At 34.9% G+C, this 23,030-nt stretch overlaps 1 protein-coding gene across 2 annotated transcripts in view; it reads left to right on the top strand.

Moving 5' to 3' along the window:
- Positions 1-23,030, top strand: part of Syt7 (Synaptotagmin 7) — a 370,991-nt gene that overhangs the window by 271,762 nt on the left and 76,199 nt on the right. For both annotated transcript variants that reach the window (XM_090165062.1, XM_090165063.1), the window contains exon 6: positions 6,530-6,693. In XM_090165062.1, the coding sequence (XP_090021188.1) occupies positions 6,530-6,693 (164 nt within the window). The remainder of the gene's footprint in view (positions 1-6,529; positions 6,694-23,030) is intronic.

Below are 23,030 nucleotides of genomic sequence, written 5' to 3'. Positions count from 1 at the left end.
GTAAACGGTTACTTTCACTCTTTCTTTCGAAAAACTGATAAATGTGTTTGCGGATGAAAAGTGAGGCTTGTGATAATTTATGCGTTTTCGTAATGTATTGGTTGTCGTAATGTATTGGTTGTGATAATGTATTGGTTGTCGTAATGTATTGGTTGTGATAATGTATTGGTTGTCGTAATGTATGGGTTGTGATACTCTAGGGGTTGTATTAATGTATGGGTTGTGATACTCTAGGGGTAGTAATAATGTATGTGTTGTGGAACTGTACGGGTTGCGATAATATATGGGTTGGGGTACTGTATGGGTGTTTATAATATATGGGTTGTGATAATATATGGCTTGTAATAATGGATGGGTTGTGATACTGTAGGGGTAGTAATAATGTATGGGTTGTGATACTGTAGGGGTAGTAATAATGTATGGGTTGTGATACTGTAGGGGTAGTAATAATGTATGGGTTGGGGTACTGTATGGGTTGGGGTACTGTATGGGTGGTTATAATATATGGGTTGTGATAATATGTGGCTTGTAATAATGGATGGGTTGTGATACTGTAGTGGTAGTAATAATGTATGGGTTGTGATACTGTAGGGGTAGTAATAATGTATGGGTTGTGGAACTGTATGGGTTGTGATAATATATGGGTTGTGATAATATATGAGTTGTAATTATGTATTGGTTGTGATAATATATGGGCTGATATAATGTATGGGTGGTCAAATGATATTTTATCTGGTGTGTTAGTACGGGTTGTGTTACTGTATTAGTTGTGATAAGGTATGGGTTATAATAACAATAATAACATATGAGTTGTGGTACTATATGGGTGGTTATAAAATATGGGTTGTGATAATATATGATATAATGTATGGGTTGTGATAATATATGATATAATGTATGGGTTGTGATAATATATGATATAATGTATGGGTTGTGATAATATATGATATAATGTATGGGTTGTGATAATATATGATATAAAGTGTGGGTTGTGATAATATATGATATAATGTATGGGTTGTGATAATATATGATATAATGTGTGGGTTGTGATAATATATGATATAATGTATGGGTTGTGATAATATATGATATAATGTACGGGTTGTGATAATATATGATATAATGTATGGGTTGTCATATGATATTTTATCGGGTGTGTTAGTAGGGTTGTGGTACTGTTCGGGTCTTCGAATATGCGCGAATGCTTCTAAAAAGTGACGGGCAGAATCCGAGAGGCAGCTCACTTTGCTACAGGGTGTCCTAATAATCATGATTAAAAATGTACTGCCAAAGCTTCAGATTTTATTTGAATCTAATCATGATTTAATCATACGAGGGTGTCCTAATTATCATTGGAGTTAACTGCCCCTTGGTAGAATCCAATATCGCGACTTTACTGATCAATCGATTCGCGTCTAAAAGTACGATGTTCACCGATTAATCGATTCGCGTCTAAATTTACGATGTTCACCGATTAATCGTTTGATATAAATATACCATATTCACCGATTAATCGTTTCGATATGAATGTGCGATGTTCACCAATTAATCGGTTCGATTATAAAGGGGGCAATATTTACCGATTAATCGGTTCACGTATAAATGCTCACTGTTAACCGATTAATCGTTTCGCGTATAAATGTTCAATGTTAACCGATTAATCGTTTCGCGTATAAATGTTACCGATTAATCGGTAAGAGCTACTTACAGAGATTTTCTGGGATTATTTAAAAGCTAATAGACGGCGCAAATGTCTGCTTTGTCAGGTGCTTTACGGCAAAAATCGATTCATATGGGTAAAATATCTGAATCGGTAAGAAAACTTCAAAATCGGCACTATAATCCGTTTAATTATCTATCACCACTACTTTAAAATTTTCAGAAAGTGTGAAATAGATTTAAAGATAGTGCAAATATTTCCATCTATGAAAAATATTTTCATGTTTTATAGTTACTTATATTGTTCAGTGATGGCGCGGTAGCCAGTGTTACCAAAATGTATCTTTTTTGACATAAATTTTTGCAATAAAATGATATAAGGCAAAATGAGTAATTTCAAATAAAATTTTTTTTCTTCAAAATTTATATCCAAACACAATATCAAAATAATGTAAGTTTTAGGGGTACTATAGTATCTCAATTTACAACTTCGGAACACTGGCGGTAGCATCGGTGAAAGGGTAGCTAAACTTAACGAACATTTCAATTTAACTTTAAAAATAATTCTCAATCCCATAGGCGCCATGTTAAATTTCGGAGCAAAAAAAAACCATATCTAAATACATTTTACTGACGAAATACAGCAAAGCTTTGAAGCTTCTAATTATAGCGACAAGCGGGTGAATTTCTGTTTTATATCTTTGAGTAAACAAGTTATACGTCTACCTGTTATTTTATATGAATATAAAACCCATCGGTAACCATAACAACCTTTTATAGAGAGAGAGTTCAATGTCATTCGGATGTCCGAAGCTCTGTCCATTTTAAATTAAACGGGTTACCTTGACAACGGGACTATTTGAACTGCCAATTCAAAGAGAAAGACTTAGGGTCCGGGTTCGCCGCCAGAGGCGCCACCGGTTGAATAGAGAACGATGACTCGCGACGTAGTAGTCTGCTTAAATCAAAGCTAGGATTCCCGGATCTCAAGGGATTCAATTTAGTTATTGGCAAGACTATCACGTCTCGGTCTGGGGGTCCCGTTAGGCGGCGCCTGTCGCTTTGACGAGAAACTCTTCCTACTTCATTCTAATTCCCGCTAGACGTCGCTAAAAAGCGACCATACGGAACGAATATCGAGACGACTCAGAAGAGAGGCTACCTAGACTGCGTAAGGCCTCATAAACCGGGAAAAGCGATAACCCATAAAAAACGAAAAACCATAAAAACCAAAGAATTCTTAGACTCCCAAGCGTGACCGTGTTATTCTATTTTAATTTCTACACAGTGGAAATATTGGCTCCATTACAACGATACACTTTGAGGAAACCAAGAGTAGCACTGGGAATTAATGTTTATTATGTTTGTAAAGTGTAACATTTTTTGGGCCTGACGCCAGGGTTAATCTATTTTAGGAGGTTAGATTACTGAAGCGTTATAATGGCGGCCATAAGTCAGACTTGCATTCCCCAAATAGGATTGCCATCTAGGTTATTTATATTGAGTAAAGATAGCCTTAATTTTAAATAAATATTTACTAAAAATATTTATTTTATTATTTATTTATTAATAGCCTTAATGTTAAATAAATATTTACTAAAAATATTTATTTTATTATTTATGTATTAAGGTAAATTAATATAAATATTTACTAAAAATATTTATTTTATTGTTTATTTATTAAGGTAAATTAATATAAATATTTACTAAAAATATTTATTTTATTATTTATTTATTAAGGTAAATTAATATAAATATTTACTAAAAATATTTATTTTATTATTTATTTATTAAGGTAATTTAATATAAATATTTACTAAAAATATTTATTTTATTATTTATGTATTAAGGTAATTTAATATAAATATTTACTAAAAATATTTATTTTATTATTTATGTATTAAGGTAAATAGGTGTTTTTTATAAATTAACGTTCCCTTCTTGTTTGAATATAGCAAACAAAATCTTGTGTCACTTTTTTTCTAAATGAAGTTTGATTGGGCACATACGTCATCGTGGCCTTCACGCCATTTTTTAAAAGTTAGAAAGATGTTATTGGTGCATGTGGCAACGTGGCCTTATCAGTATCCTATTTGAAACATATATGGCACCCTATTGCACTTCGCTAGACGTAAAAAATTTAAAAACCAATTTGCTGAACCAAATTTTTACCCACACGTTGGAAAGATACGTAGAGGTTTACGCCTAAAAATAGGTGGCTGAAACTCTCTAATCCCTTTAGTGACTCGCAGTTATTTTTCCAAACTGCAAAGTGGAGTTGGAAATATTTTTCTCGATCAAAATAAAACACTTCGTCTAAAGTTTACCGAATTTTTCCTGGCACATTTTTTTGAAATTGGGTGCGGTTTATATTTGTATTCCATTCCAAGCTTCCCATTTGCAGTTTTTATCATTTCTCGGCTCGTGAGTTTCGACTGACGTCCCCTGTTGTTGTCTGAATATTTAGTTTCCATAAAATGGCTTTTCTATTCATGTTGGCCGCCTTTTTTTGGGGTAAATATTGAGGAAAGTGCATTAATCTTTATTTTGGGGAAAGGTTTAAGCCCACTGATAGCTCCGATGTATCATTTTGGGCCTCCCCCCGTCGAGTCCTAGAAGGTCAAGGGTTATTCCGATTGCTATAAAGTGCCTCCGTCTGTTAACATGACCGATAGCCACACCTTTTGACCGACTACAGGCAGCCATTCAACAAGCCATCAATCTTAAGCTAAGCGCGCCCAATATCATTTTACGCGTGTCAGAATCCGTCTGACGTAGATTATTTATTTGGACAATCTCTACGATAGATGGCGCCCTATTATAGATAATTACACTCGTTGAATTTTCGATTCGAAAACATATGCGAACGTATTGGGAAAGTCATTTGGAAACTGGACCTTTTGCACTACTCGAAATCACTGTTACCTGGGTACACTACCAAAGGCAGGGATTTTTCTACGTCCTCCGGATTGCTCTTTAGAAATTTTTGTTGAGAGTAAAGTTTGATATATTGATTGACAGTAAAATAAACTACAAACGTAAAAGAGCTTGTAAAATATTTACTATTTAAATAAATACATTTTTTTACCTAAAATTCAAATTTAAAGTAACACGGTGACCTCACTATCTCGACCATTGTTATTGGTCGTAACAACGGTTTCTTCGCTAAAAAGGACATGGCAACACTGTTTTAAAATAATACATAACCAAAGACTAGCGATTGGACAGAAAACCTTTGATATTTCTATGTAAATTAACACGTTGATTTTCCTGTACGAGCTTCAGTGCAAAGTCCGTAAGTTCGTTGTTGCGTGTGTGCGATTTTTTATAAGTAGCACCGCTAAAACCACTGTGGACGATTAACGCCATCTACTGATCAGTTAATGAAGTTCCGCTTATGAGTATTATTGTTAAATGCCGACCAATTTACTGGCCCAGGTAACAGTGAAAGATTTCTTACCGTTTTACTTAGAGTTGTAAATTTTTCAGAAATCGGAAAAAAAAATAAACAAATTACTTTTTAAGGGTTTTTAATGTTTTTAACTTTTTATCGATATAAAATGTCTAATAACAGTAAACATACTACAAAACATTAATAGTGATACATTGTTAATCAGTTTAAATCTAGTCTAGAGGTTCAGTTTTACTTTTAGATTCGAAAAAATGAGGCGAAAATTCCGCTTTATTTAAATTTGCAAACTATATTAGACTAATCATGGAATGAAAACTTTTTTTAATTTTTTTCGGAAAAATTCGGAATGTTTTCCGGAAAAACGCCTCGGTCATTTTCCACGGAAAATTTTCCGACTTACAATACAAGTTTTACTCGTGTTTTTAATATTTAAAGGGAGTATATAGCAACGAAATTTCGTGTTTTATCCCCCGCCGACTCGAGAATCTCAGAACCGCTTGGTTGAACCTACCTGCAGCGCCATCTCGTGAACGAAATATTATTTTCCCCGGTTTTATCGTTTTCGTCGTCTGCTACGAAAATCTCCATGGCTTTTTAACCGAGTTATATTCGTAGATTGTAGTTTACCGTGTTTTTAAAATGCCTTACACGCCGCACTTTCTAAAATTTTTGCCGCTTCATTCTTTTGGCGCTGCACGTAGGTTCAACCGCGATTTCTTAAATTTTTGGAGCCGTTTGATGTAGGTTGCGGAAAAAGTTGCGTAACGTTTTAACTACTTTTCCAATAACTATAAAATTTCAGGGACATAATCATTAATATATTTTCTATAATTCTGTAAAAAAACTTCGTAAATTTTGGTTTTGGTGACAATTCCCCTTTAAAGTAATTAGCGCTAACCAGCCATTAGCTTTTTTTAAATATGGGGACAGAAATTAGTTAATCAACCCTAAATATGTAACTTCATATTTAAATGGAGTAGAAATTAAATGGATAAATAATCTGTTAGCACACTCTACGACTGGTTTTTAACGTAACTAGCGCCAATAAGGCAATAACTCCAAACTTTTGTGAACCTGGTGACAGAAATGAGAAATTCGTTGATCCATCATAAATATGGAAGATCATACTCTCTTTACAAATTTAGAGTTTTGTAAAACAAAAACCAATTTGGGGATATTATAAAGGAATTATTGTTTTTTTAAGGATATAAGGATTTTTAGTTATTTATGGAATGCTTTATTACGGATTAGTAGGATTTAGAATGTTCGACGCAGGGAAGGGTTAGTCACTGGTAAAAATTGTGTTCACCTGATGATTTATCGAATTTATAATTGTTAATAAAATAAATAAGATAAATATCGGATTTTAGGATTTCGAATGTTCGACGCGGGCAGGGAATAAAGATTATGTACACGTGATTACTGATATTTTTTGAAACCATTTTGTGTTGGCAGGCTACCCGATGTACAAACTGCAGAAGTCAGTGTTGCACTTGCACATTTTCGACTACGACCGATTCTCGCGGGACGATTCCATCGGTGAGTTGTTCGTCCCCCTCAACACCATTGACTTCACGCAGAAGCCTTCCTTCTGGAAAACACTCAAGCCGACTGAAAAGGTAAGCCAAAAACTTGTACACTTTACTCGCGGGTTAACAAAGGCAAAATATCTAGTTCATTGGGCGGAAAAATACTACCACGATTTTCCGGTAAATCTGCAGGGGGAATTTCGAATTTATCCTATTTTCTGTTTAATTTCTAAATGTAATAATAATAATAATAATCAGCTAAGCTAATACCCAAGGCACCACCTTAGGCCTAAGTCATCAAGCGATTTTTAAAGCCATTAATTCAGGTGGCTGGGTTACAACGCGTAGGAGGGTAGTGGCAAGCGAGCTTGTTATATTAATCAATTTTAGAAATGTCTCTTAAATAAATTTCAAAGTGATCAATAAATATTTAATGTAGATTATCATTTTTAACCTTAATTATAGCTAATTTTTAGTATTATGCTCCTAAACAATCATCAAATCGCGCGTTTATGTACCTCAACGAGGTAATCTCGGCATTACCCGTTCTATACTTACCCTGGACTCGTCAAACGGAATTTTTTAGGTTTGTCTCACTTGTAGTACTAGAAATAAATTATTACGACTGTTTTTAAATCTTATCTACGTTAATTAATTATTAATCCCTTTGAATTATAACGCAATAGACGGTATTTTCCAAAATTATATAACGCGCGTGTTTATACTTAGAAATTCATCCGTAAACCGGCCAAATTCGAAATCCCCCCCGCCGATTTACCGGGAATTTGTTCTAGTATCTTTCCGCCAAATGTATTAGATATTTTGCCTTCTCAACCTACAACTGAGTATAGTAGAATAACGAAATTTCACTTCTCACCCTCTACACCGCGAAATCTCTAGCCCGACTTATAAATTCGTACCCCCATTAGCTGTAGTTGTATGTTCTATATCTACGTTTTGATAACACTAACGTGTAAAGGGATTGGTTTATAGTTTCGACAGATACCGCCATTGTATCCGTGTTGTAGAGACTACAGTTTGATAAGTTTTAGTTCATTCGTGTTCCGAGATATGGCGCCACTGTATCGGTACTTTAGAGACTATTCTTTGATAATTTATGGTTCTTTCGTGTTCTTAGAGATGGCGCCAGTATTTCAGGACTTAATTGACTTATCTTTGATAAGTTATGGTTCTTAAATGTTCTTAGAGATATGGCGCCACTGTATCGGGACTTTAGAGACTATTATTTGATAAGTTACGGTTCTTTCATGTTCTTAGAGATGGCGCCAGTATTTCAGGACTTTATTGACTTATCTTTGATAAGTTATGGTTCTTAAATGTTCTTAGAGATATGGCGATACTGTATCGGTACTTTAGAGACTATTCTTTGATAATTTATGGTTCTTTCGTGTTCTTAGAGATGGCGCCAGTATTTCAGGACTTTATTGACTTATCTTTGATAAGTTATGATTCTTAAATGTTCTTAGAGATGGCGCCACTGTATCGGGACTTAAGAGGCTACAGTTTCATAAATTATAGTTGATTCGTGTTCTGAGATGTGGCATCTCTTCATCTTGGCTTTAGAGACTACAGTTTGATAAATTATGATTGATTCATGTTCTTAGAGATGGCGCCACTGTATCGGGACTTTAGAGACTACTCTTTAGCCACGGTCACACTAGAACTTAAATCCCAGTTTATGTCGGTTTGAAAGGCAGTTTTGACGGCCGACGATAATTCTTGGTTCAAACGTGCAAAATCGCTTCACCCCGGTTCGCTTGTAGCCAATTCTTAACGTCATTTAAATTTACGACCAGAATTTTGAAAATACTAAAATTTATACCAAAACAATTAGTTACTCATGTTTACTATACATACAGTAATATTATTTGACATTGTTGAGAATTTTATTCCCATTATTTTGGAAAATACGAGCAATTTTAGTTCCCAACCTTGTCGTTTTGAAAGCGATTCTAAAATATTAAGCGAACCGACTTGGACGAGTTGCTTCCCGAACCAACACGAAGCGATTTCTCACGTTGGGTTTGAAAACTAGTTATCTAAAACGAAACTATAAAGGGGTAAGTGTTCTTAAGTTACTTTATCAGGGCTATTATGATTACTTAGGGATAAGTTGAGCCTAGACAGATGGAAGGTCTGTGCACGGTAAAACTAGGTCTACAGTTCTACACGTTGCTTTACCAGTCTTTCCTTAACCCATCTATTAAAATAATTATCCGAATCTAGAAACCATCCATACAAACTATTCCTCAACAAATTTCTCTATTAAGTAATAGTTTAATATTAGTGGTTTCTATAGACAATTTCTATATAAAATAACTATAGAATACCTTTACCATAGTTTCATTTTTCTACAGATTTCATCTTTCGGATACCTTTAAAGTAATCGTTCTTTTAAAATAACCTAGAAACACTTTTTTTTTCGAATTTCTATAGAATTATCTCAAAGCCTTAGAGACTCAAATATTTCCGTAGAGCATTAAAGGGTTGCTTAGAATTTCTATAGAATTAATTCAAGGCCATAGGGGCACAAAAACATTACATATCTGTACCCCAAAAAATTGCACGCCCAAAAATTTTCTAACTCACATTTTAGTCTACATGGTGTTTCAAAAGGTTTTGCAAAAATTTGAATTAGTTGTAGGGGTTGAGTTGAGAAGTATGCCTGTTTTTTCCCCATTTTCCTGCCATGCGTTAAAAGCCTATTAGCCCCTGAAAGTAGGCGGCAACAAGCGCCAAACCAAGCAGCAGGGAAACGCGAACATTAAGGTTTGGGTTCGTGTGATAGGTTAAAAAGGAGTACTAAAACAGTATTTAAAGTCGTGATGCCGCGATTTTTCATCACTTTGAGACTGCAGTAATGGAGTTCACTTCGCTCTTTTAACTCAGTAAAATGGGAGAAAAACAGGCATACTTCTCAACTTAACCCCTACAACTCCTTAAACGTTTTGCATATCCTTTTGAAACACCCTGTATAATTTTCAAATACGGTAGAATTATAGATAATATGGGTAACGGAGGGAACGCGAAAATCAATACAACGAATAATTGTTTGAACGAAGCAATGTAATTGATATACGTTATTGTTTAGTAAAGCAGGGTTCGCGAAGACAGAACAAATGTTTGGAATATATTAACAAAGGGATTTTAGTTATTATTCGGTAAACAAAGGATACCAGCCAACATTTACGGCCGATTTTTTTGGTGATTTTAGTTTGTTATTATTTATTCTCAAAAGAACCGTTTCTACTACGAAATATATTAATAAAGATGTGTAATATTTATATTATCATTTAGTTTTGCGTAATTGAAAGGATTTGTACGAATATTATTAGATTTAAATAATTGGAGCTAAGCCTCGGTTACAATTACCGGCCGTTATTTAAATCTTGTCCAACAAAAGAGATTGTGTGGCCAACACGTTATGAAAATAATGTATCCATTCACACGGAGCAAGTTGGCTCGTATGAATACGCCTTAAATAATCAGTCCCTCGTACGTTCTCGGTTAAACTGATCACTTAAACGTAAGGCTGGGTGAATAACTGAATTAATCGAATAATTCGGTCGAATATCGAGACGAATAATAACCGTCTCGATATTCGTTTCATGCCTCTTTTGGTATTTGAACGAATATCGAATAACATTTCTATTATTCGGTAAATATTCGGGAAATATAGACTGTTATTGCCGCCTCCCCAATCGAGCTGTGTCACCGTATAGCTGTCTATGGGGAGGGTGAAGCTTAAACCGGTTTTGGGGGTAAAGAAATTTCTATGGTAGAGCTCTCATTTGGCGGTTGACGGCTAGAATAAAGAATCTATAGGGCAATTCTATATAAAAGAACGTACGTCATTGGTCAGTTGGCTCTCAGCAGATAAGTTTTTGTGTTTTTTTTTATTTACGTCGAAGGTCACCTATGATATCATTAAATAATTCAGTTCTACTAATTTGATATTAGAATTTAAAATATTTTGACTATTACACTAATATTTGCGCCTATATTCGACGAATATTCTAGCATATTATTCGAAGAATATTCGGGCATATTATTCAACGAATATTTGGAACATTATTCGAAGAATATTCTAGCATATTATTCGACGAATATTTGGAATATTATTCGAAGAATATTTGGAATATTATTCGAAGAATATTTGGAATATTATTCGAAGACTATTCGGACATATTATTCAACGAATATTTGGAATATTATACGAAGAATATTCGATAAGGTAGTATTTGGATTAAGCCTAACTATTCGATATTTCCATCGAAAACAAACTACTATTCGTCTCGGTATTCGATTTGAAAATTTTTGGGTATTCGATATTCGTCTCGATTGTCTAAAAGTGCTATTCGCCCAGTCTTACTTAAACGTGGCGAGCTTGTTTGCCTCTCTTATCTTTTTCTGGTTCTCTTCTAACTATGGGCAAAACAGGGATTATCTATTAATCTGCAATTTGCCTTCGCGCTAGGAATGATTCCAAGATGTTTAAAGGCACGTTACTTTCTTTCATATACGGGCCTTTCACGGTACGCCACCTAGCGGCTAGCAGTTTACCGCTCTTTGTTTTCTTGATGGCCGCATTTTTCCGCCAACTCAGCGCGATTTGTCTTTCCGAACGTGATCTGTTTTCAAGCGAGCTTCTTTTGACTCCTTTGTTAAGGAGGAAGATAACTTGGGGCAGGTTATTATATTCGAATTTACCGTTACTTGTCAGCGCTATCAAAGGCGGGGATTGTTAAGTCTCTGACGGTAAATATTGTCCGCTAGATAAAGCACATTAGATTTAAATTAAATTCGTGTTGTCAATTTTCCGGAAAAATAAAATGCGGAAAAATTTCCGGAAAATTTTCGCAAATCGGAAAAATAAAAAATTGAAACATAAATTACTTTTTAAGGGTTTTTAATATTTTTAACTTTTTATCGATATAAAATGTCTAATATCAGTAAACATACTACAAAACATTAATAGCGTTGCATTGTTAATCAGTTTAAAATAGTCTAGAGGTTTAGTTTAACTTTCAGATTTGAAAAAATTAGGCGAAAATGCCGCTTTATTTAAATTTGCCAACAATATTAGACTAATCATGGAATAAAAAAAAATTTCCCAAAAATACGGAAAATATTCGGCAGATCGGTTCTGGGCGATCTCGGAGCACCCGAGAGCGGGAAATGGAACACGCGAATCTTGATCGGAGCAGATCCTGGCACGCAAATGGAACATAAAATGTTGATCAGAGCGATCTAGAGCGCTCGAGAGCAGTCAAATGGAAAACGCTATAAAATACAAGTATTTTCGAACTTTAAATTAAATTTAATTAAATCTCGACCATTTAATTTCTGATAACCTTTCCTCTTACGTTAAAAACAGTGGCCACTTCAAGATTTTAAGCGGTGTAGGGTAATATTTTTACTCAAAATGGAGCCTTTGTTTTAGTGTTGTAAGTCGGAAAATTTTCCGAAAAAAATAAAAAAAAGTTTTCATTCCATGATTAATCTAATACATTGTTTGCAAATTTAAATAAAGCGGAATTTTTTATTTTTCCGATTTGTGGAAAACTTTCCGCAATTCGAAATAATTTCCGGAAAATTTTTCGCATTTTATTTTTCCGTAAAATTAACAACTCTACAGTTTTGTTTAAGCCAATAATGTACTTATTTATACTTGGGTAGAATGACTGTGTTGAGACGATTTGTAGCGTTGCTGCCAATCCCCCTCACGTTCTAACAGTAAGCTCTTCCCCCTAAACGTCAACCAACTCAGCCCTGTATCTCATTGGTTCCCTACAACTGACGTCTTTCGACGCAATTGAAGCTTTCGCCGGTGACGTATTTTCTACCCCCATCTCGTCTATTAATCTACAATTTGCCTTTTGACTTTCCGCTAGGAATGATTCTAAGATGTTGAAATACTTTAGAAACGTTACTTTCTTTAATATACGGGCCTTTCACGGTACGCCACCTAGCGGCTAGTGCTCCGAGGTGGACAATAGTGGAAAATTCCGGCCTGGACAAAAGTGAATTTAGTGGCCAATCTGGCCAAAAGTGGTCAATAAATATTTTTACCACAGACAATTATAAAATAATAATAAAAAAATATTTTAACGCAGAAAATTATAAAATAATAATAAAAAATATTTTAACGCAGAAAATTATAAAATAATAATAAAAAAATATTTTAACAAAGAAAATTATAAAATAATAATAAAAAATATTTTAACAAAGAAAATTATAAAATAATAATAAAAAATATTTTAACACAGAAAATTATAAAATAATAATAAAAACATATTTTAACACAGAAAATTATAAAATAATAATAAAAAATATTTTAACACAGAAAATTATAAAACAATAATAAAAAATATTTTAACACAGAAATTTCAGATTTGGGCTACTTAAGGCATAGGAATGGACAGATTCTGATTAACATTAGAATAGTCTGTTAACTGTTTTGGAATAATTAATTCTAACATAGTAAGTTCAATGTAAACTAAGACATTTTACAATAAACTTCCTAGAAATTTTATTCCAATTACTTTTTTAAGCTTTGAAATTCTATTATTTTATTAGCCACTTTTTGTCAATTTTTCACTATTTGCCACTGGCCTGGACTTTTCTCCAAAAATATAAATAAATAAATTTTAGGAACACTGAGCGGCTAGCAGTTTAAAGCTCTTAGTTTTTGGATGGCCGTATATTTTTCGCCAACTCGGGAAAATACGACCATGATACCGGTAGATAAATACACTATTGGAGAAATATAAAATGTTATAGAAAGTAAATTTATGGAACACAAATAAACTCGAGGAAGCTCTTCGATTTGTGGGCCCTCAAGGGAAATGAAAAGCAACCTACGTAGGTTACCCCCGGCACCACTACAGCCTAAATGAAAGTTGCAGCCGGTTGCAGAGCTCTGATTTAAAATAATAACTATCCAAGAATTTTATTTATTTCAACTGTCGGGAGAATGACTATTTTGAGGCTCTATCATTGCCACCTGTATTATGAAAAGGCCCCAATTATTAGAGATGGCCATGAATCTATCCGATTCTTCGAAAAACGCGACTTTACTGGAGAGCGTGGTGCCATCTATTTATGGCTAAGGAAGGTAAAATTTAAATAGCGAAATGATAACGTCGTCAACAGACCCATTAATTATAGTTAGACTTATACTATATTTAGTGAACTTTAACATATATTATATATCCCGTGTAAAAATATTGTTTATAATTGCTGTAATTTATGTTACAAACGATCCAATCAACGCGAGGGGTACTTTTATGTTCCGCCTTTTTATTTCGACGCTAGCGACATCTATTGAAAAAAGAGCTACTTAATAATAATAATATTTTTGAGTCATTACACGGTCCATATAATTAGCGCCATTAAATTAAATCTTTTAATGTGAAATTTATAGCTAGTTTAACACCCAAACAAGTCTTCATGCCACGCGAGCCAACAGCTCCCTAAACTAACTATTACCGTTAATGAACGCAGGATTTGTTCAGAGTTTTCAAATAGTTCCACAAGCTGGGATTGAGCCCGCTTCCTTTTCCTGAGAGGCCAAAGTGCTAGCCACTCCGTCACCCTAGCAGAAGTTAAGAATTTATATTTTTAAATACGTGAAAGGTAGTCTGGGATTTTAATTTTAATATTTTCCGTAATCAGATTAATTATTAGCCTTCTTACCTATCGATTCGTCCAATTTTAATATAATACGTCTGAAATGTCCGCCAAAAATATTTCGCCTCGATAATGACTATGGCCTATATTGTCTTTCCTAAATTGACCTCCTTCGCGAGTCCGTTAATACCAAAATTCAGACGACAGACAATCGTCGCTTCGAAACGATAGAGAGAGAAACGAGAGGGGCACGCCCTTTGACCTTTGACCGTTGCTCCAAATTCAAGCATCTGTTGAAGTCACGTCATTAGTCATATAACCCGCGCATTTGACCCCCAATTGGCGGTCGCAATGACTCCGGACCCAAGTAAAAGACCAATATATATATCTAATGACATATCCCTCTTGTAGAGCCAGACGGACATGGGCGTATTTTTTTACCAACATGATATAACACCCGCTGGAAATCGTACCCTCCAGTTTGAGGCGTAACCAGTACCTACCGCTCACCTTTGACCCTAATGTTAGCTGACGTCGCTCGAGTCTATTCTAGGGAGCTGAAGAAAATTTGAGTTATGGCCGTCAGGAATGTCGTCTAAACAATATATATAAGAGCCAGAGGGTTTATGAAAAAGGAATCCCTATTTTTATTGTGACGCCGCAGTTCGCCACCAGAGAGCGCCGGTTCTTTTATTTTTGCCCGTTCATACACCCACCTCTCACATAACGACGATCCCTGGGACAAAACAAGATTTCCACGCAGAGATAATATTTAAAGAGGTGCGTTGTTGTTTAATTCTCTCTCCAATAGTGACGCCAGTTAAGCCTAGGCTGCTGCTTACTTGAGTCACTGAAAAACCTACTAAATTTAAAGTAACAGACCTCCCAAAGTTTTAAACATTCTAATAAGGGGACCCTACACTAACGGCGCCAGGGTTTATCTAGCTGTACGTTTGTCCAAACATCGTATGGCGTCGTCATGTACTCTGCTTCACTCAAAAATGAAATAACCCAGCTAAAGTTCTGTCTGGAAAGAGTTTTGCTATAAGGTGAAAAGAATATCCATTAATATAAAAATATTGTTCTAAATCTAATATTTTCGAAGTTAAGTTGGCACATTTATCCTTAATTTAGTATTTGGGGACCCCTTACTTTGAACTCCCTAGACCCCTATTGTAACTTAGGTAGGCAGCCGCCTATCCCTGCCTATTGCTGGAACCGCTAAATTTATAATGAATTAGCAATTAACAAACCAAACTCTGACATTAATAGATACATAGAGTAAAAATTTAAATTTTTCAAATTTTATGTAAAAATTGACTTGAGGTTCGTGTCCTCCTGAATTCGATTTGTGGGCCCCTAAGTGTAAACAAACGTAGGGTATAGCCTGTCTCGCCTACCCACCTCCTCTGCTTTTCCTGCTCTCGGCAGAGCTCAAGGAATTACTTTAGTTGGCGGGTTTAATTTCTGAGTGAAGTAGAGTACAAGACGGCGAAATACTCTGTTTGCACAAAAGTAAAACGACTCTAATTTAGGTTTACTAATTCTTCTTTGTACTATTCTAACGATAAAACTTTAACACATAGGAATTTCTATACTATTGGCCGCTTTTGTGTAGTACCTGGATGGTACGATAGATGTCGCTTTCGGCGGCTCGTCGAAATTAGTGTGTTAGGTCCGATTAGTTGAGTTTTCCCAAGCTGACGAACGGGGACTAATCAATTGCCATATATACGCAACGGAGCTTGCTTCGTCGCTAATCAAGTTCCAGTCTCTCGAATTTAACGCATTCACCGTCTGATGACCGAGGCTTAGCGACAAATTTTATTTCGTTAATTATAATAAACATCTTTTCGATTGAACCAAAATTAATTTAAAAATGAGAAGGTACAAACCTACATTATGTTTATAAACAGAGATGGTAGTAGATTAAGTATTTTTGAAAGATTTAAGATAAATTTTCTTCGCCGTTTAAACCATAGATATAGGAAACGTATATAAAGGTCTAAATAAAATATTTCAAAGGGAGTGAATACGGAGGTGACAGCTAGCAGAAACGCGTAAATTTCTGCAGGCTATCCTTATAAGGCGCTATCTATCGGTAAGAAAACTCGTGCTATCGTCGCGAGAGCCATTGTCTCCTGCTTAAAAATTATACTAAAAGTCACCAACAGAATCGGATGATGTCTAAAGACTACGGCCGGCGGAAAGGTCAAGCACGTAGTACTAAAATGCTAAGAGAGCTCGCGCTCTTGGTCATGTGCCTTCCTCGGTGTCTGCTAGGTGTCAATTCCGTATTTTATGTTAGGCTTAGACGCCCCGAAATTTATCTAGACCTTTATATACATTTCTTATATCTGTGGTTTAAACTAAGAAATCGCGGGAACCAAAATTATAATATTTCGCTGTTGCAACGATAAGCGGTGATACTTTTCTGGTCTTTATCTGATAGTGAGTGTAGGGAGCTGTTGGCTCGCGTGGCATGAAGGGCTGGCCACCACCCTCCTACGCGTTGTAACCTGGCCACCTGAATTAATGGCTTTAAAGTCGCTTGATATCTTAGGCCTAAGGTGGTGCTAAGGTATTAGCCTAGCCATAAGTCTATAATATTATTTTATAAGTTTATCACTTTGGGGAAAATTTTACTGAGAGCTAGTAACGGAGTGACGTCATCACAAGAAGAAAATCTCCCCCTAGCGAGGCGCTGTCAAAGGCTAAGTGTGACGCGTTCGCAAGCGGATGCAAAACGGCGACGAAGCCCGTAATGCAGTTTGTCTCGTGAATAGCTCTCAGTAAAACTATTGCATGTGAAGAATAGGAAGTGTCACACTTATGTTACAATATTATATACTTATGGCCTAGCTGATTATTATTAAAAATGGCCGGAGCTTCTCGTCGGGTGATCAAATTGAAATATTTCACAGTGCGGCTACAATACTTTACGGCAATGGTTCTCAACCTTTGTCACCTCGTCGAACCCTATTTCAATTTCAAATTTATCGTGGGGCCCTCGCTTGGAAAAAAGTTCGGAATTTAAATATTTTCTGCCGAAGCCAATTCTATCATAGCACAGCTGAAAATCTCGTGAAGCCCCTATAATTTTAAATGGAGCTTTGTGGTTCAATGGTTACCAATTTTGCTTTGTAAATAATTCATAAATTAAACTTTATAATAAATGAAAATAAATGAAAATCTTTAACGACCGCGGAACCAAATCATAGGTGCCCGAGGATTTCAGGTTTGGACCGTGAACATATACTTACTTTTGTACATGGGGAACATTTGCATTAGGTTTGTACAGTAGCGGCGCTAAGGTTTTTTCACAGGTGGGCTAATTATTTTGTGGCCCCTAAGAATTTTGTGGCCCTTAGCGGGAACCTTGGATTGACCATATTTCGCGAAAGTGGTGGAATCGAAAAAACCCAAAATTTTCCAGGAAGCGAGAAGAGCAAGGTCGTTTTATTGTTGCGGCTCTCGTCGCGTTTTTGGACCCCCTACTGACCTTGTATCTGACCTGCATGAGAGGACACGTGCATGCCTGGATATTTCCGTAAATTCCCATAAGCCCCTTTCTTTTCAACTTTATCTCAATTTCCGCTACCTTCCTCCCGAATCTATATGTTTATGGTCTACTACCTTTTTGAGTAAACAAATTGATTTTGAAAGATTTTTTCCAGAAAAACGTTTCTTCGCAATAAAACAAATTTCTAGAGATAAAGAAAATTCATAAATTAAAATATGTGGCCTCTTAATTATGAATATGAGGCCCCTCTCAGAAATGCAGGGGGGCTAAAGCCCACTTCAGCCCACCCTTAGCGCCGCTACTGGGTTTGTACGCTCTAAGGTGAAAGGTATACTGACAGACAAATAGACACACAAAATGGTTCAAAAAATATAAATTAGCATAAGTAACATAAATACCATAAATATAGTAATTAGCTAAGGTTATCACCAAACTGATTTTCAGATTTATTGCGAAATCCAGCTAGGTTTAGCTCTCAGCACAGAGCCCCCTAGTGTCTAAATGTGCCCAAGGCGTACTACGAAGGACGATAACTTTCTACTCAGTTCGGTTTCCAGTCCAAGTCGGAGTTGGTGATATAGTTTCAGTGTCGAAAAACAATTCGGTTAAGAAACTTACTATTAAAGTAGTAAGAAGTGTTATACCTATTGTTATTAAATTTCTTATGATATTAGATATTTGAAAGGTAGTACTATAAGTCTATAATAATATTCCATAAGTTGGTCACTTTGGGGAATATTTTACTGAGAGCTAGTAACGAAGTGACGTCATCACAAGAAGAAAATCTCTCCCCCCCCCCCAAGCGAGGCGCTGTCAAAGGCTACGTTTGACGAGTTAGCGAGCGGACGCAAAACGTCGACGAAGCCCGTAATGCAGTCTGTCTTGTGAATAGCTCTCAGTAAAACTATTGCATGTGTGAAGAATAGGAAGTGTCACACTTATGTAAAAATATTATACACTTATGGTAGTACCAAATGGCACCGCTGTAAGTACAACTTTTATAAAAGTTATTTGAAATCCCCCCCCCCCATGATATGTTGATCATTTTTAAAAATAACTAATTCTTCTTTGATAGTTGCGAGGCTAAAATAACATGGTTTTTATTTTAAAAAGCACTGTCCACAAAATATCTGAAAACTTAAAACAATATTTTTACATATTTTTGCTGTTAACCTCAGGAATAGTACTTTTAATAAAGTAACTTTGCCTTCTGGTGTGAATGTGTAGGTGGCAAATAAACGGCAATTTATATTATAACTTATTTTGGTTCAACCGAAAAGATAATAATAATATACAGCTAGGCTAATACACCAGGTGGCCGGGTTATAACTCGTAGGAGGGTGGTGGCAAGCCCTTCACGCCAAGCCACCCAACAGCTCAATATTTTAACTATCATGGTTAACCTCTATAGGTTTTTATGGAGAGTGAAAATTTGCAAACTCAACGCGGAAGGAGCTGTTTTCACCCAGTGCCACAAGCTGGAATCGAACCCGGCTCGTCTAGCTGCGAGGCGAAAGGGCTAACCACTTGTTAATGTTTATTAACGATTAAAATTTAACCCTAAGCCTAGTCATAAGACGCGTGATTCATTGCAAATATATGGCAGTTATTAGTCCCAATACGTAGGCTTTGATAATCCCAAGCAATCGCATCTCACTGTGCACAGCGTCGTATATTGAACCATCACACTAAACTAGACCCCGCCCCACTTTCTTTTAAAAAATTCAAACTACATATTGTCGCTTTTAAAACACCTTCATACTGTCACCAATTCATAACTTACATCCCCGATCAAAAAATTTGTAAGGGCAAGATAAAATTGACGGTGGTAGTTTTCCTTTAGTTTTCGCACGTTGAGGGAATAGAAGGGGTCGAATTCTGAATCGCGCCGGGGTGGGGATTGGGGTGTTTCTCCGCTCTGGGACTCTCGCTTGCAATATCTGTCAAGATTCATCATAGATGGCGCTCGCATTCCTTCGAGAAAAACGACAGCAGCGCCCCCTTTCTTTTTCATTTCTTACCTACTCTACTCTTCAGCGTCTCGAAGAAAGGAGTTCCCTCTCGCCTTTTTGTCTTTTCTCGCCTGGGCGCTTCCTTTTTCGCGTCGTCGCGAGATCTACTATACTTTCTTCTTCTGGCATTCTGACGAAATGATGTTTATGGGAATCTTATTAGATTGTTCTTTTCTGTCTGTCCCATTTCTGTCACTTCCTAGGAGTCTTAACACCCCCCACTTCAATGGTATTGGCTTTCTGATTTGGTGGATTTTTTGGTCTTTGCTGTTTTAGTGTTGGTTTGACATTATTTTTCCGCGGTTCGATTTTGATACTTTTCTTATAGATTCAGTTGTTTATTTAGCGGTGAAGTAAAGTTAAGGCCTATTTACACGAGCTCATATTTTTGCTCAACTCTAGCCACGGTCACGCGACAGTTGAAACACAATAACTAACTAGTTGTTTACTGACTTCAGTCATCGTGCGATCAAATGAGTTTCAAAGAGGGTTCATCGGGTAATTCTCACGGATAAAGCTTTTTCTAGCTTGGCTTAGTAGAGCAGGGTACACGAAGAATAGAAAATGATTGGACAATACTACGCACTGGTAAAAAGACCCGTAGGTTCGCTAGTCCTTGCTTACTGTTTTCTTGTTGTGTACCATGATTTATCAATCTATAACCACAAGCCTGCTATACTGAATTAAGCATTGGTCACAAGATAATTAAAACGCAATAACCAACTAGTAAGTTATCGACTTCAGTTATCGTGTGATCAAAACGAGTTGCAATCTTGGTTTGGTTTCGCTGGTGTAGGAAGCGAAGCAAAGAAGTTTTGGCAGGTAGTTATGGTGGATAAAGCCTTTTTTTTCAGTAAGCCAGGGTACACGAAGAAATAAATTTATTGGACGATATTACAGCAATGGTAACCAAAGTAAAAACCTCCTAGGATCTCAGTTCATGCAAACTGTTTCTTTGTCCTGGTTTATCAAAAAGATAAAATTACTAACGCTAGTGGTTTCCAAGAGTCGTGTAAACTATTTCGAATAAACTAGCTAGTTTTAAACGTAATATAAAACTAACTTAGCCGCTCTTGTGACCGTTGCTGAGATCCGTTCTATACTGTGTTTAAAACTATATATTAAACAGGGTTCCAATGCTAATTTATAGAAAGCAGTTCACACGAGCCTTAGAAAACAACATAATGACATGCTTTTGTTAATAATATAAAGCAGGAAACACAATAACGTATTAGAAAGCATATTTCAAGGGCGTTTTACCATTTTTGTAGTATCGTCCAAACACTATTTCTTCTTCGTGTACCCTGGTTTACCGCGAAAATAGTGAGAAAATACTCGCTGTCGTGTGATCACGGCTTTTGTCAGATTTCGAGTTCGCAAAACAAGTTACGTTTTCGTTCACAAGATCCGCGATGAAAGGTGAGATTATTCGTAATTCTTAAAACAATGCCTCTAGCCCTCTACTACTACAAAATATGTTAATTATTTACATTTATAAAGGTATGAATATTAAAATTAGAATTTAGTTTTGTGTAGAAAAATATTAGACTTAAATATTTGTAGCCAAGCCTCGGTTCAACATTGTGTGGCTAGGAACGTTCACATTTTTCAACTCCGTTTGCGACTCGTTTTGACCAGCATTATTTTGCGAAAATGTTAACTCACTGTAAATGGGCCATAATTATATCAAAACCTACGGAAGTTTAACATATCAACTTTCATTAAGAAATGTGTGTTATTTTATGTGGTTTGCGGAGAGTGTAAACGAATACGCAACGTTTACAAAAATATTATATAGATATATCCATCTATTCGGAAAGCTACAGAAACGACACAAATTTCTATATAAATATAGAAATTTGGGAAATGTTTCTAGAGGCACTACATTTTTGTAGGCAAATATTTATAGAACAAAGGGCAAAGAAAATCCTTAGACTTTCTATATATTAATAAAAATTTTATGGCATGTGTTTTCGCCTAGAAAGTATTATAATACCTACAATTTTTTATAGAAATATTTACGGAACACAGTATATAGAAAAGGTTTAGGTTTTCTATTATCTATTTATTTATATGTAAGTTATATAGCAAGTTCTATATATAATTCTATATAAGTTATATATCAAGTTCTATATAAGTTATATAGCAAGTTCTATATAAGTTATATAGCAAGTTCTATATAAGTTATATTGCAAGTTCTATATAAGTTATATAGCAAGTTCTATATAAGTTATATAGCAAGTTCTATATAAGTTATATAGCAAGTTCTATATAAGTTATATAGCAAGTTCTATATAAGTTATATAGCAAGTTCTATATAAGTTATATAGCAAGTTCTATATAAGTTATATAGCAAGTTCTATATAAGTTATATAGCAAGTTCTATATAAGTTATATAGCAAGTTCTATATAAGTTATATAGCAAGTTCTATATAAGTTATATAGCAAGTTCTATATAAGTTATATAGCAAGTTCTATATAAGTTATATAGCAAGTTCTATATAAGTTATATAGCAAGTTCTATATAAGTTATATAGCAAGTTCTATATAAGTTATATAGCAAGTTCTATATAAGTTATATAGCAAGTTCTATATAAGTTATATAGCAAGTTCTATATAAGTTATATAGCAAGTTCTATATAAGTTATATAGCAAGTTCTATATAAGTTATATAGCAAGTTCTATATAAGTTATATAGCAAGTTCTATATAAGTTCTATATAAGTTATATAGCAAGTTCTATATAAGTTATATAGCAAGTTCTATATAAGTTATATAGCAAGTTCTATATAAGTTATATAGCAAGTTCTATATAAGTTATATAGCAAGTTCTATATAAGTTATATAGCAAGTTCTATATAAGTTATATAGCAAGTTCTATATAAGTTATATAGCAAGTTCTATATAAGTTATATAGCAAGTTCTATATAAGTTATATAGCAAGTTCTATATAAGTTATATAGCAAGTTCTATATAAGTTATATAGCAAGTTCTATATAAGTTATATAGCAAGTTCTATATAAGTTATATAGCAAGTTCTATATAAGTTATATAGCAAGTTCTATATAAGTTATATAGCAAGTTATATATAAGTTATATAGCAAGTTCTATATAAGTTATATAGCAAGTTCTATATAAGTTATATAGCAAGTTCTATATAAGTTATATAGCAAGTTCTATGTAATTTATATAGCAAGTTCTATGTAATTTATATAGCAAGTTCTATGTAATTTTTATAGC

This window comes from Leiobunum rupestre, chromosome 2, assembly GCF_980474605.1.
Source record: "Leiobunum rupestre chromosome 2, qqLeiRupe1.1.hap1, whole genome shotgun sequence".
NCBI classification, from domain to species: Eukaryota; Metazoa; Arthropoda; class Arachnida; order Opiliones; family Sclerosomatidae; genus Leiobunum; species Leiobunum rupestre.
The sequence above is the reverse complement of the archived record's forward strand: the minus strand, read 5'-3'. Positions and strand labels throughout refer to the sequence as shown.